The sequence below is a fragment of the Somniosus microcephalus genome, chromosome 2 (genome assembly GCF_052327205.1).
Source record: "Somniosus microcephalus isolate GS21.2 chromosome 2, FLI_Smic_1.0, whole genome shotgun sequence".
NCBI lineage: Eukaryota > Metazoa > Chordata > Chondrichthyes > Squaliformes > Somniosidae > Somniosus > Somniosus microcephalus.
In genome coordinates this window covers 237,722,882-237,738,102 of record NC_140988.1, presented here as the reverse complement: position 1 = coordinate 237,738,102, position 15,221 = coordinate 237,722,882, and the positions used below count along the sequence as shown (strand labels likewise).

At 44.1% G+C, this 15,221-nt stretch overlaps 1 protein-coding gene across 1 annotated transcript in view; it reads left to right on the top strand.

The window, feature by feature from the left end:
- Positions 1-15,221, top strand: part of ppat (phosphoribosyl pyrophosphate amidotransferase) — a 95,090-nt gene that overhangs the window by 76,499 nt on the left and 3,370 nt on the right. Inside the window, exons 7-10 of the mRNA XM_085970445.1 lie at positions 4,397-4,548; positions 5,087-5,214; positions 8,417-8,638; positions 8,929-9,049. Of these exons, the coding sequence (XP_085826571.1) occupies positions 4,397-4,548; positions 5,087-5,214; positions 8,417-8,638; positions 8,929-9,049 (623 nt within the window). The remainder of the gene's footprint in view (positions 1-4,396; positions 4,549-5,086; positions 5,215-8,416; positions 8,639-8,928; positions 9,050-15,221) is intronic.

Below are 15,221 nucleotides of genomic sequence, written 5' to 3'. Positions count from 1 at the left end.
GCCGACCGTAACGTATACTTCCTCAATATCATTGATGAATATTCCCGCTTCCCCTTCGCCATTCCCTGCCCAGACATGACCAGTGCCACGGTCATCAAGTGTCTCTGTAATCTATTCTGCATGTTTGGCATGCCGAACTACATACACAGCGATAGGGGGACGTCATTCATGAGTGACGAGCTGCGCCAGTTCTTGCTCTCGAAGGGGATAGCCACTAGCAGAACCACTAGCTACAACCCCCGGGGTAATGGGCAAGTGGAAAGGGAGAATGCTACTGTTTGGAAGGCTGTCACGTTAGCCTTAAAGTCAAAAGGCCTTCCGACCTCCCGCTGGCAGGAAGTCCTCCCAGACGTGCTCCACTCCATAAGGTCTCTGTTATGTACTGCCACTAACGCTACCCCTCACGAAAAGATGTTCGTTTTCCCCTGGAAATCCACCTCGAACATATCTCTACCCGCGTGGCTGACGTCTCCGGGGACAGTACTATTGCGGAAGCACGTGAGAGGCCATAAAACAGACCCCCTTGTGGAAAAGGTACAGCTCCTCCATGCAAACCCTCAGTACGCCTATATCGAATACTGTGACGGGCGAAGGACACTGTTTCCATAAAAGACCTCGCTCCCTCGGGGAGCGGAGAGAACGATGGGAGACTACCCGATGAAGACCTACACTACAAAGAGACAGGACGCCCAGAGGTATCAATACCCAACTTTAACCTGGAGGACACTGCAGATAACCTGGAAGACACTGCGGAGGCCCGGACAGTGGAGGAACCAGAATCCACTCCCCTAGAGGCACCCCAACCGGCTTTGCGCCGATCACTGAGAACTGCAAAACCTCCTGACAGACTCACTTATACCAACTTTTAAGAAACATCACCCCGATGGACTAAATCTATAGAAGGGGTGAATGTAATGAAATCTGTTTGTCTTGATCCTGTATTCGTTTTGCACTCATGTATATTACCCTCCCCCACTGTGTATAGTTTCACTTCCTCTTTCCCGACTAACCTGGGAGGTTCCAGGTCTTGGCTCTTGGCTCCGCCCCTGACTTCTCTTACATAAAGATCCCAGGATCTGTATGACTCATTCCTGTGAACCAGTCGGCGTGTTGAGATGTTAGCTCTGATCTTAGTGATTAAAAGCCAACTTGTTTAAGTCTATAACTTCTAGTTTTGTGGTTATTGAAGGCCCATCAGGACTCTATTCCATTCTCCCAGTTTCTCCGTCTCCGCCGCGTCTGTTCTGACTATGCCACCAGTGCTTCCGACATGTCCTCCTTTTTCCTCAACCGAGGATTCCCCTCTACTGTGGTTGACACGGCCCTTGACCGTGTCGGTTCTATTTCCCGAACTTCTGCTCTCACCCCTTCCCCTCCCTCCCAGAACCACGATAGGGTTCCCCTTGTCCTCACCTTTCACCCCACCAGCCTCCACATTCAACGGATCATCCTCCTCCATTTCCGCCACCTCCAACGTGATCCCACCACCAAACACATCTTCCCCTCACCTCCCCTTTCAGCGTTCCGAAGGGACTGCTCCCTCTGCGACACCCTGGTCCACTCCTCAATCACCCCCAACAGCCCTTCTCCTTCACCTGGCACCTTCCCGTGCAAGCGCAGGAGATGCAACACATGCCCTTTTACCTCCTCCCTTCCCACTGTCCAGGGCCCCAAACACCCCTTCCAGGTGAAACAGCGATTTACTTGTACTTCTTGCAATTGAATATACTGTATTCGCTGCTTACGATGTGGTCTCCTCTACATTGGGGAGACCAAACGCAGATTGGACGACCGCTTTGCGGAACACCTCCGTTCAGTCTGTAAGGGTGAACCTGAGCTTCCGGTCGCCTGTCACTTTAATTCACCGCTTCACTCCCACTCTGATCTCTCTGTCCTTGGCCTATTCCATTGTTCCAGTGAAGCTCAACGTAAGCTCGAGGAGCAGCACTTCATCTTTCGATTAGGCACTTTGCAGCCTGCCGGAATCAATATTGAGTTCAACAATTTCAGATAATAACCCCTGCCCCCATTTTTCATGCTGTATGATTTTTGCCACTCCCATTCACAACATTTTATCTTTCCTGCCTTACAAAAGTACAGGATGTTCTTCAATTCTTTCCTCCCCTCCTAAACCCCCCCCCCGGTCTCTGCACCTACTTAATATCTTTTACATCTCCAGCTTTTTCCAGTTCTGATGAAGGGTCCCAGACCTGAAACGTTAACCCTGTTTCTCTCTCCATGGATGCGGCCTGGCCTGCTGAGTATTTCCAGCATTTTCTGTTGTTATTTCAGCATATCCAGTGCCACCTCATTGGAACAACTTCTCTCACCATTGACAGATCGCTTCTGTCATCTCACCTGCAGCTGCCATCTATTGCAGCAACATCGGTGCCCTTGAAAAAATCAGACCTTGGTCCTCTGAATCCTTCCACGATCAGCCCCAACACCAACATCACCAGGCACACCAGCAGCACCAACATTATCACCAAAATTCTCCGCGGTCAATTGATGCTGCACAGGGCATCAGCCCCTGACAACATTGCTGCCCGGGAGGCCAGCGATGGCATCACCATGGTCAGATTTACTTGATGCTGTTAACCCTGGCTGTCACATGATGCACCAGGTTTACACCATCCCTCACCAGCACTGTGAAGCATCCCTTAATGTCCAAGCCATTCCATTTACACTCCTCACTATAGTGGGGTGGGGTGGGGGGAGGAGGGAAGTTATGTCTGAACATTCACTGGAACTCAGTAAGACACTTCTCAAGGTGCGCTCAGATCTGACCAATAAGGGGCAGTGTTGGAAAAAAAGATTTCACTGTATGACAACACATTACCAGAAACTTCACATGGACATTGGCTAAACCTCTCCAGTATCTACCCTTGTGTGTTGTTAGTTGGTGTGCTTGCAGTAGGATGAGGGTGAGTGTGGGGGTGGCTAGTGAGATGGGGAAGTGATAAAGTAGATAGAGGGTTTGGTGGAGGTGCAAGGTAAGTTGGTGTGAGTAAGGATGTCGCCTTACCTGAGGAAGGACGTTCTTGCCAAGGAAGGAGTGCAGCGAAGATTCACCAGGCTGATACCTGGGATGGCAGGAATGACGTATGAGGAGAGATTGTGTCGATTGGGCTTATACTCACTGGAGTTTAGAAGATTGAGAGGGGATCTCATCGAAACCTATAAAATTCTGTCAGGCCTGGACAGACTAGATGCAGGAAGGATGTTTCTGATGGCCGGGGAGTCCAGAACCAGGGGTCATACTCTAAGGATAAGGGGTAAGCCATTTAGGACTGAAATGAGGAGGAATTTCTTCACCCAGAGAGTGGTGAACCTGTGGAATTCTTTGCCACAGAGGGCGGTGGAGGCCATTTCATTAAATATATTCAAGAAAGAGTTGGATATATTTCTTAAGGCTAAAGGGATCAAGGGGTATGGGGAGAAGGCAGGGACAGGGTACTGAATTTGGATGATGAGCCATGATCTCATTGAATGGCGGAGCAGGCTCGAAGGGCCGAATGGCCTACTCCTGCTCCTATCTTCTATGTTTCTATGTGATGGGGATGTTTAGAGTGGCACAGCAGGGTGAGTTTGAGTGTGGCTTTGCAGTAACGTTTCATGATCCACTGATATTAAAAGGTTGGCGCCACTGCAGCCAGGGACCCCTGACGACATCCCTGCTTTTGCCCTCCTGTGCAATGTGCAACCTGGCTACGTTGGTGTCCTGGGGAGGTCTCTTCCGCCCTTGGAAGGGAACAGAACATTCTGTGACTCCCTCCATAAGCATATGGAGGGAGTCATTTGAGAACCTGGGTGCAAGCGGCCACCTTTGTGCAATGTTTGTCAGTGTTTGCAGCACCTCAATGCTGTCAAACACTGACAGAAGAACTGTCAAACTCAATGTGGCCGTGGTCCCTTTAAGGAAACCAGCTGATGACGCGTCATCAAATTATGTCATCAGACCCGCTTCCTGTTAATTGGCCAGGAAGCCCACAGGGCGGGCTTAACAAGGCCAATCAAGGGAAAATCCCTTTGACAGAGCAGCTGCAGCCAGGATCGTGACTGGAACCCGGAAACCAGCTCTCCCGCCACCATCCAGACACCGATGATAAAATCGTGGCCGTAGTGTTATGTATTTGAGTAGGGCTTACGCCAAGCACGTGTACACCATGCAGGGTTGCATGCTCAAGGCTGTAGGGCGGGAGAGTTGAGCAGTTAATGAGGCTGATTTTCAGAAAAACTTTACGTTACTGTTCTTTGTTCCTTAGTGTTATCATCTGCTACAAGGTGTTTCATTGCTGGCTTGAAGTCATTTATAAATTTTGAGTGAGCGGCTTGGAATGTCAGTAGTTACTATTTGGTAGAACTTTTTAAGCATTGCTCCTCTACTTTTTTCTAGGTATTATCGTGAAATATTACCAGGAGAAATTGTACAGATCTCTAAGAATGGAATCCAGACACTTGACCTTGTACCAAGGGCTGGAGGAGATCCACCTGCATTCTGTATTTTTGAGTATGTTTATTTTGCCAGACCTGACTCCATATTTGAAGGTAATTCTGAATTGTCAACAGTATGCTTCACACAATCATTTTTAATTTTCTTCATATGGCTCCTGTTGTATATTATAACGTGTTTGCTCTCATTTTTAAATCTTCAGCTGAATGCTTTACTGTAATTGTAAGTTGTTTTTGAATCTCTTTGTAACTTAGAGTTTTCTTGTAATGTTGCCAATTGCCCTATGAAGGATCCAAAAATGCAATCAGGAATACACTTGCCTGCTGTATTGATTTTATTTTGGCCCACGTAACTATAGAGTTAGGTTGTCAAGATTGTCAGAAGGTGGCTATGAATAATATCACGCATTCAAGCTTCTTATGATACCTGGCTTATACACTCAATCTTGCCAAAACACCTGCTTCAAAATGAAAGTGTCATACAAAAAAAACTGTCTATACTTTTATTGTGCAGTTCAGCAAAAAAGAAATGTTTTCAGCAAAAAATTTCCATTTCATGTAGTCACACTAATCTGTACTTTTTAACGTAGCTGTACTGTACTCATTTGTATATTGTTTTCCTTTAATTCATAAGGACAGATGGTATATACAGTCAGGCAGCGTTGTGGGCGGCAGCTTGCCATTGAGGCACCTGTCGATGCAGACTTGGTCAGCACGGTTCCAGAATCTGCAACTCCAGCAGCACTAGGTTATGCACAAGAGGTATGTAAAGAGCTCCAGACCAGTAAACCAGTGGTGAACAGAAGTGCAATTACTTAGAATTGTAGAATAAAACAGCACAGAAGGAGGCCATTTGGCCCATCGTGCCTGTGCAGGCTCTTTGGTAGAGCTACCCAATTAGTCCCACTCCCCTGCTCATTCCCCAGAGCCCTGTAGATGTTTTCCCTCCAGTGTTTATCCAATTCCCTTTTGAAAGTTACTATTGAAGCTGCTTCCACCACCCTTTCAGGCAGTGCATTCGAAATCACAAGAAGTCGCTGTGTGTATATAAAAAAAAAAAAAAAATGTATTCCTCATGTGCCCTCTGGTTATTGACCCTTCTGCCACTGGAAACAGTTTCATGGAACCATAGAAATTTACAGTACAGAAGGAGGCCATTTGGCCCATTGTGTCTGTGCCAGTCGAAAAAGAGCTATCCAGCCTAATCTCACTTTCCAGTTCTTGGTCCGTAGGTTACGGCACTTCAAGTGCATATCCAATAACTTTTTAAATGTGATGAGGATTTCTGCCTCTACCACCCTTTCAGGTGGTGCGTTCCAGACCCCCACCACCCTCTGGGTGAACAAAGTTCTCCTCAACTCCCCTCTAGTCCTTCAACCAATTATTTTAAATCAGTGCCCCAGGTTATTGACCTCTCTGCTAAGGGAACTATGTTCTTCCTATCCACTCTATCTCGGCCCCTCATAATTTTATACACCTCAATTAAGTCTCCCCTCAGCCTCCTCTGTTCCAAAGAAAACAACCCCAGCCGATCCAGTCTTTCCTCATAGCTAAAATTCTCCAGTCCTGGCAACATCCTTGCAAATCTCCTCTGTTCCCTCTACAGGAAAGATATGATTGCACTATAATGTGGTGACCAGAATTGTATGCTGTACTCTAGCTGTGGCCTAACTAGTGTTTTATGCAGTTCTAGCATAACTTCCCTACTCTTACTTTACTTTATTAGCCGAGGCATAGAATATATCACGTAAGCCTTCTTAACCACCCTATCTACCTGTCCTACTTTCAGGGATATTTGGACATGCACTCCAAGGTGTCTCTGTTCCTCTACACTTCTCAGTATCCTACCATTTATTGCCTATTCCCTTGCTTTGTTAGCTCGCCCCAAATGCATTACCTCACAATTCTCCGGATTTAATTCCATTTGCCACTTTTCTGCCCACCTGACCAGTCCATTGATATCTTCTTGCAGTCTACAGCTTTCTTCCTCACTATCAACCACATGGCCAATTTTTGTATCATCTGTAAACTTCTCAATCCTGCCCCCTACATTGAAGTCTAAATCATTGATATATACCACAAAAAGCAAGGAAACTAGTTCTGAGCCCTGCGGAACCCCACTGGAAACAGCCTTCCAGTCACAAAAACACCCATCGACCATTACCCTTTGCTTCCTGCCACTGAGCCAATTTTGGATCCAACTTGCCACTTTCCCTTGGATTCCATGGGCTTTTACTTTTCTGACCAGTCTGCCATGTGGGACCTTGTCAAAAGCCTTGCTAAAATCCATGTAGACTACATCAAACGTGCTACTTTCATCGACTCTCCTTGTTACCTCCAAGAGATTTCTGTATTCACTCTATCAAAACTGTTCATGATATTGAACACCTCTGTCAAATCTCCTCTTAACCTTCCCTGCTCTAAGGAGAACAACCCCCAGCTTCTCCAGTCTTTCCACATAACTGAAGTCCTTTATCCCTGGTACCATTCCAGTAAATCTCTTCTGCACCCTTTCTAAGGTCTTGACATCCTTCCTAAAGTGTGGTGCCCAGAATTGAACACAATACTCCAGCTAAGGCCTAACCAGTGTTTTATAAAGGTTCAGCATAACGTCCTTGCTTTTGTACTCTATGCCTCTATTAATAAAGCCATGGATCCCATATGTATTTTTAACAGCATTCTCAACTTGTTTTGCTACCTTCAAAGATTTATGTACATACACCCCAGTTCCTGTTCCTGCACTCACTTTAAAATTGTACAGGAAACTCTCGATTTACCGGCACCCAAACAACCGGAAAGCTCGGTTAACCGGCGAAATTCAGGAGTAGGTTCAGTTAAGTTTTTCTTCATATTAGTGGCCGTTCCTGGATCTGTGGCTGTGTAATCGGGGGTTTCTGCACTTGTTGCTAAGCAACAGGGACGCTTGGTCTGTGGCTGGGGTTCCTGCAGCTGTTGCTAAGCAACAGGGAAGCCAGTATTTGTTGCTGTATACGGAGCTCTCGTACCTTTTAACTATAACTCTCTGTAATCCGGACTTTTTGATAAACCGGCACCACTCCGGTCCTGTCGGTGCAGGATAAAAAAGAGTTTCCTGTATAATTTAGTTTATATTGCCTCTCCTCATTCTTCCTACCAAAATGTATCACTTCACACTTCTCTGCATTAAATTTCATCTATCTTCCCATTTCATGAGTCTGTTGATGTCCTCCTGAAGTCTGTTACTATCCTCCTCATTGTTTACTATATTTCTGAGTTTTGTGTCATCTGCAAACTTTGAAATTTTGCCCTGTATACCCAAATCCAGGTAATTAATATATATCAAAAAGAGCAGTGGATCTAATACTGACCCCTGGAGAACACTGTATACTTCCCTCCAGTCTGACAAACAACCCTTCACCGGTACTCTCTGCTTTCCGTCCCTTAGCCAATTTCATATCCACACTGCCGCTGTCCCTTTAATTTTGCTATCAAGTCCATTATGTGGTACTTTGTCAAACGCCTTTTGAAAGTCCATATACACAACATCAGCTGCACTCTCCTCATCAACCCTCTCCGTTGCTTCATCAAGCAACATAACTCATTTGGATTTGTAAACTTTGATGACTAAGTAACAGGCAATATTATGAATGTTGCTCTACTATGTTTTAGTGGTGCAAATAGTGGCAAAGTCTCCCTCAGAGTAACAAGCAATTGACACTCGTGAGGGAAAGAATTCTTATCCCTCTTCTAGCAGCTAATTTAAATGCTCTAAGAACAGGTGATTGCCATAGGGCAGTCTAAAAAAATGGAAGGAGTTAACTTTTTTTATTTAAATCTTTTGGGAATTTACAAATTGTTCCTTTTGTCAATCTAATAGTGTTGGTGATAAGGTGATGGACCTCTCATGGTTTCACTGTGGCTTCTTAGGCAGGGAGTACTGAAATTGTATTGGAATGCTATTTTTGTTTGTTTCCTTCTGTTACAGGCAGGACTGCCTTATGTAGAAGTACTCTGCAAAAACCGTTATGTGGGCAGAACATTCATTCAACCAAATACAAGACTGCGGCAGCTTGGAGTGGCACAAAAATTTGGAGCCTTGAGTGATAATTTTGCTGGAAAGCGGGTTGTGCTAATAGATGATTCGATTGTACGTGGAAATACTATTTCTCCAATCATTAAAGTCCTGAAGGAAGCAGGTGCCAAAGAGGTATTAATAAAGAAGTTGTGATTTCTTAAAATTTTGAAAGACCATTATACTTTGTGCATTAAAATGAAATTCAGTATTTAGTCAAAATTAAGTAATTGAATTTTTAAAAAGTTGTTCTTGTACACATGGAGTTCTTCTGTGGTTTGCTTACTTGAGGCATTTCATGTTTTTTTAAATGATGTCGCACTTTAAATAATCATTCAAAAATGGGTTTTAATTGGTTGTTTTTCTTGACTGAGAAGCATAGAATACATCCTTGGTTTCTTATCTTTATAAAATTGCTTTTATAGGTACACATCCGTGTAGCTTCACCTCCAATAAGATTTCCTTGCTATATGGGAATTAACATTCCAACAAAAGAAGAATTGATTGCCAACAAACCAGAATTTGAAGACATTGCAGGTTATATAGGTTTGTTGAGATTTCTGTTTTGCCATGTAAAGTAGAATTTACTGTCAATCTGATAGTGTTGCTGATAAAGTGATGGACCTCTCATGGTTTCACTGTGGCTTTTTAGGTAGGGAGTAGTGAGATTGTATTGGAATGCTATTTTTGTTTCATTAATGGTGGACCAATGTTCATTAGCAGGATTTCTGAATGCATAATTTCACTCCTTGACTGCTTTTAAGAGCAACCAAATTAGTATTGTCTACACAAGTATTACAGTGCACATTTATTTTTATCACAAATTATACCTTATCAAATGTTTTTTTGAAAATCTAAATAGACCACATCCACTGCATTTCCTATAACTGTACCCCTTTTTTTTCTTCAAAGAATTCTGTAAGGATGGTCAAGCACACGAACCTTTTAGAAATCCCCGCTGACTGGTCCTGTTTAGCTCATTTCTCCAAGTGTTTAGTAATTTACTGCTGTATCATAGACTCCAGTAGTTTATCAACAGCTGAAGTAAGATTAGGGGGGGAAAATTCAGTTGATTTGCGCCTCCCGCTAACAGGGCACAAAGCAACTAGCACCTGGACGAGGCGCCGCTAACGCCTCCCGCGAAATTCAGCGGGAGGTTAGCGCCGGCGGTAACTGTTAGTGCCCCACGGCGATGTCATCGCCGTGCGCAGCGCCCCGCTCGTACCCCGGCCGCGATCTTCGGTAGCCCCCCCTGACTTACCGCCGGACACGATGTCCGACAGGGTGAGGGGGGTCTACCTGCGGCCGATGTGGCGCAAATTAAAGACGATTAGCCAGGCGGTCATTTTCGGTGCTGGCCACATGCCAGCACCTACCCCCATTGCCGTCCCTGGCATAGACATAGAAACATAGAAGATAGGAGCAGGAGTAGGCCATTCGGCCCCTCGAGCCTGCTCTGCCATTCAATGAGATCATGGCTGATCATCCAAATTTAGTACCCTGTTCCTGCCTTCTCTCCATATCCCTTGATCCCTTTAGCCTTAAGAAATATATCCAACTCCTTCTTGAATATATTTAATGAATTGGCCTCTACTGCCTTCTTTTCACCACTCTCTGGGTGAAGAAATTCCTCCTCACCTCTGTCCTAAATGGCTTACCCCTTTATCCTTAGACTGTGACCCCTAGTTCTGGACTCTCCGACCATCGGGAACATCCTTCCAGCATCTAGTCTGTCTAGTCCTGTTAGAATTTTGTAAGTTTCAATGAGATCCCCTCTCATTCTTTTAAACTCCAGCGAGGACAAGCCCAATCGACCCAATCTCTCCTCATATGTCATTCCTGCCATCCCAGGTATCAGCCTGGTGAATCTTCGCTGCACTCCTTCCATGGCAAGAACATCCTCAGATAAGGCGACCAAAACTGCACACAGTATTCAAGATGTGGCCTCACCAAGGCATCCTTGTTCCTGTACTCAAACCCTCTCGCTACGAAGGCCAACATACCATTTGCCTTCTTAACCGCCTGCTGCACCTGCATGCTTTCAGCGACTGGTGCACAAGGACGCCCAGGTCTCGTTGCACTTCCCCTTCTCCCAATCTATTGCCATTTAGATAATCTGCCTTCCTGTTTTTGACACCAAAGTGGATAACCTCACACTTATCCACGTTATATTGCATCTGCCATGCTTCTGCCCAATCACCCAACCTGTCCAAATCATACTGGAGTTTCTCTGCATCTTCCTCACAGCACACATGCCCACCCAGCTTTGTGTCGTCTGCAAACTTGGAGATATTACATCTAGTTCCCTCGTCCAGATCATTAATATATATTGTGAATAGCTGGGGTCCAAGGACCGATCCTTGCGGTACCCCACTAGTCACTGCCTGCCACTCGGAAAAAGAGCTGTTTATTCCAACTCTTTGCTTTCTGTCTGCCAACCAGTTCTCTATTCAAGTCAATACCTTGCCCCCAATCCCATGTGCCTTAATTTTACACGCTAATCTCTTATGCGGGACCTTATCAAAAGCCTTTTGAAAATCCAAATACACCACATCCACTGGTTCTCCCTTATCTATTTTACCAGTTACATCCTCAAAAAATTCCAGTAGATTAGTCAAGCACGATTTACCTTTTGTAAAGCCATGTTGACTTTGTCCGATCCGGTCACTTTTTTCCAAGTGCTCTGCTATTCCATCCTTTATAATGGACTCTAGCATTTTCCCCACTACTGATGTCAGGCTTACTGGTCTGTAATTCCCCGTTTTCTCTCTACCACCCTTTTTGAACAGTGGGGTAACATTAGCTACCCGCCAATCCATGGGTACTGTTCCAGAGTCTATCGAATTTTGGAAGATGACCAGCAATGCATCTACTATTTCTAGGGCCACTTCCTTAAGTACCCTAGGATGTAGATTATCAGGCCCTGGGGATTTATCGGCCCTCAATCCCTTCAATTTCCCTAACACCATTTCCCTACAAATACTGATTTCTATCAGTTCCTCCCTTTCATTAGACCCTATGTTCCCCGACATCTTTGGGAGGTTATTTGTGTCCTCATTTGTGAAGACAGAACCAAAGTATGTATTTAATTGATCTGCCATTTCTTTGTTCCCCATTATAAATTCCCCTGATTCTGACTGCAAGGGACCTACGCTTGACTTCACCAATCTTTTTCTCTTCACATATCTATAAAAGCTTTTACAGTCCGTTTTTATGTTCCCCGCAAGCTTACTCTCATACTCTATTTCCCCCCTCTTAATTAATCCCTTTGTCCTCCTTTGTTGGATCCTAAACTGCTCCCAATCCTCAGGTTTACTGCTTTTTCTGGACAATTTATATGTCCTCTCCTTGGACCTTATGCTATCCCTAATTTCCCTTGTTAGCCACGGTTGAGTCACCTTTTTTTTATTTTTATGCCAAACTGGGATGAACAAATTCTGTAGTTCATCCATGCGATCTTTGAATGTTTGCCTTTGCCCATCCACCGTCAACCCTTTGAGTGACATTCCCCAATCAATCCTACCCAACTCGCACCTCATTCCATTGTAGTCTCCTTTATTTAAATTCAGGACCCTTGTCTCTGAGCTAACTATTTCACTCTCCATCTTAATGAAGAATTCTACATATTATGATAGCTTCGACCCAAGGGGCCTCGCACAACAAGATTGCTAATTAATCCTTTCTCATTACATAATACCCAGTCTAAGATGGCCTGATCTCTAGTTGGTTCCTTGACATATTGGTCCAGGAAACCATCCTGTATACACTCCAGGAATTCCTCCTCCACAGTATTGTTACTAATTTGGTTAGCCCAATCTATATGTAGATTAAAGTCACCCATGATAACTGCTGTGCCCTTATTGCACGCTTCTCTAATTTCCCTTTTAATGCCATCCCCAACCTCTGCCTTACTGTTTGGAGGTCTATATACCACTCCCACTAACGTTTTCTGCCCCTTGGTATTTCTCAGTTCTACCCATACAGATTCCACATCATCAGAGCTAATATCCTTCCTTTCAATTGTGTTAATCCCCTCTTTAACCAGCAATGCTACCCCACCTCCTTTCCTTTCTGCCTCTCTTTCCTGAATATTGAATACCCCTGGATGTTGAGTTCCCAGCCTTGGCCACCCTGGAGCCATGTTTCCGTAATCCCAATCATATCATATTCGTTTACCTCTATTTGCGCAGCTAATTCATCCACCTTATTACGAATGCTCCTCGCATTAAGACACAAAGCCTTCAGGCTTGTTTTTTTAACGCTCTTAGATCTTTTAGAATTATTATTTACTGTGGCCTCCTGTGAAGCCCCCCTGCCTCCCACGGGGTGCCAGCTGGGCTCCGTGAGCCCGGCACTCCTCTTAAGTGCCGGGCTCTTTTGCCAGCACTCTGATCCCTGGTGGCCCAGCTGGGCCCCGGGTTGCACTGTGCAAGGCCCCTCCCCTTTAATAAGGGGAGGAAGGCCTGTAGTACTGCGGCTCAACGTGCCGCAGCGCCGCGATATTCACTGGTAGTGCCCCAAGAGGGAGGCGGGGCGCTTCGAGTAGCACCCCGCCTCCCTCTTGGGGCGCTACCAGTGAATCTCGGGCGCGGGGGTGCTAACTTTTTCGGGCGCTAAAAGTAGCTCCCCAGCGAAGTTAGTGCCGCAAAGGGGGCACGACCCAATTTTCCCCCCTAGGTGGCTTATAATTTCTTGGCTTTTTTCTGTCACATTTGTGATCTTCCAGTCCTCCAGCACAATTTCCCTTCCAGAAGAACTTTGGAAAATTACAGCCAGAGCTTTTACTATTTCTTCCCAAGCCAGAGCTTTTACTGTTTCTTCCCAAGTTTCCCTCAGGATCCTCAAATGTTAGCTATCAAATGCTAGTAATTTGTCGACCTCAGGTTTGAGTAACTTCTTTAATAACATCTATTTTTGAATAATAACCTCCACTAACTGTTCTACACTCACCACTGGTGGTCTACAATCTCAATTATCAATCTCCTGTGTGAAACTAATGTAAAGTACTTTTCTCTACCATTCCTTCATAACAAGCCTGCCTCCTTCATGTCTGTCTTAGCCCAAATCTTACAATCCATTTATTACTAATCTATCTATAAAAAGCTTTTCTTTTGCCTTTTTGTTTTTGCTAATTTTCCCTCAGACTCCTTAACTGTTCTAATCTTCTATTTTGCAGTTTTCCTATACTTAAATTTGTTTTGGCTTTCTTTTTCATTATCTGCCCTTTTGGTTCCAAAGACCTTTTTTTCTTCTCTGAAAGATAAAAGAACTTGCATTTATATAGCACCTTAATACTTTATCAGAATGTCACAAAATGCTTTATTCCAGTCAAGTACCCTTGAGCTTGACTCTTTCCTTTTCTGTTCTTGATATTAAATTTAATGGTGGTCACTATTTCCCAAATGTTGCTTTAGTTTGTCTCTTTGCTGCACTTCATTACTGAGAACCTTCTTGTTGGAGCAGCAGCATATTTATTGAGACTTGTGCACATTGCAAAAAACAACTTTCCTTTTCTTACCAGAAGCACGTTCCCTATCCCAATTTATTTTTAGATGATGTAAAAAGTTCTTCAGTTAGGACTCAATTTTTAATATGCGCCTCTCTAATCTACAAGTTTCATCCTCAATTTCTTTTCCACTGTTAATCCCAGTAATGTGACTGATCCCTTGCTGCAATTCAGCTGAATCGAAAGGGATTCTGTTTGGACCACTTCTCAATTTAAATCCTTGCACCCTAGTGCTGGGATGTTGTTTCTAATTAATTCTGCTATGCTTTCTCCTGTTCTACTTTCCTTGTCCCCTCTGACAGTTTTATACCCAGGTATATTTAATTGCCATTCCCGGTCTAGCTGCAGCCACATTTCAGTTACTGTTTTTATGTCATAATTTTCTATTTATAGTCACTAGTTTTCAATTTTGTTTATTATATTCTCTGCATTGAGATATATATATGTTTGAATTTGCCAATTTTTTATTTTATTGCCTTCCCATATTCTGATTTATTTCTTCTTCACCATCTTGTCTAATTTAAACTCTTTCAGCCATTCTACCACCTTATTACCTGTACATCTAGAGGTGAATTCCATGCTCCCACTTGGGAGTAGCGCTCATAGGGAGCGGCACTTTCAGCAAGCCATGGTGGGAAATCATCAGCGTGCAATTCATGACTTTCTATCCATTAAAATTCTGCCAGGTCTCCCTGTGAGTGCCACTCCCCAATGGGAGTACTGAATCAGCCTTCTTAGGGCTTACTTCCCACTCCAATCTTTGAGCACTACTGGTTTACATAAATGGGTGCATAAAAATACCATGAGATGGTAGAATTTGAGGAAAATTTAATGCATACTGTCTCTTATTTACAAAAATAATAGTGTACTTTGCCCAGCTGGTATATATGTGTGTATGTTTGTATTTATTTATAATCTATCCAACTGCAACAGTTGTGAGGGGTTACAAATTTGGGTTTACCATAATTTCTTGGGTTCAGTAGCGTTAGGTGCTCTTGTAAGTGATCTGTGTGTCTTTGCTTTAATGGGAGTTGGCTCACAGTGCTCAATATCTACTTGCATGATAGGAACCAGTTGTATGGCTTGTAAGCTATTTGGGAAGGGAAATTGAGGAATTTTGATCCCTTAAAAAAGATGCCTTACAATTTCTCCAATGTTGTCACCTCAAAAACGCACCTTTACTGGACCATTTGATACTTGTACTCAAAAATG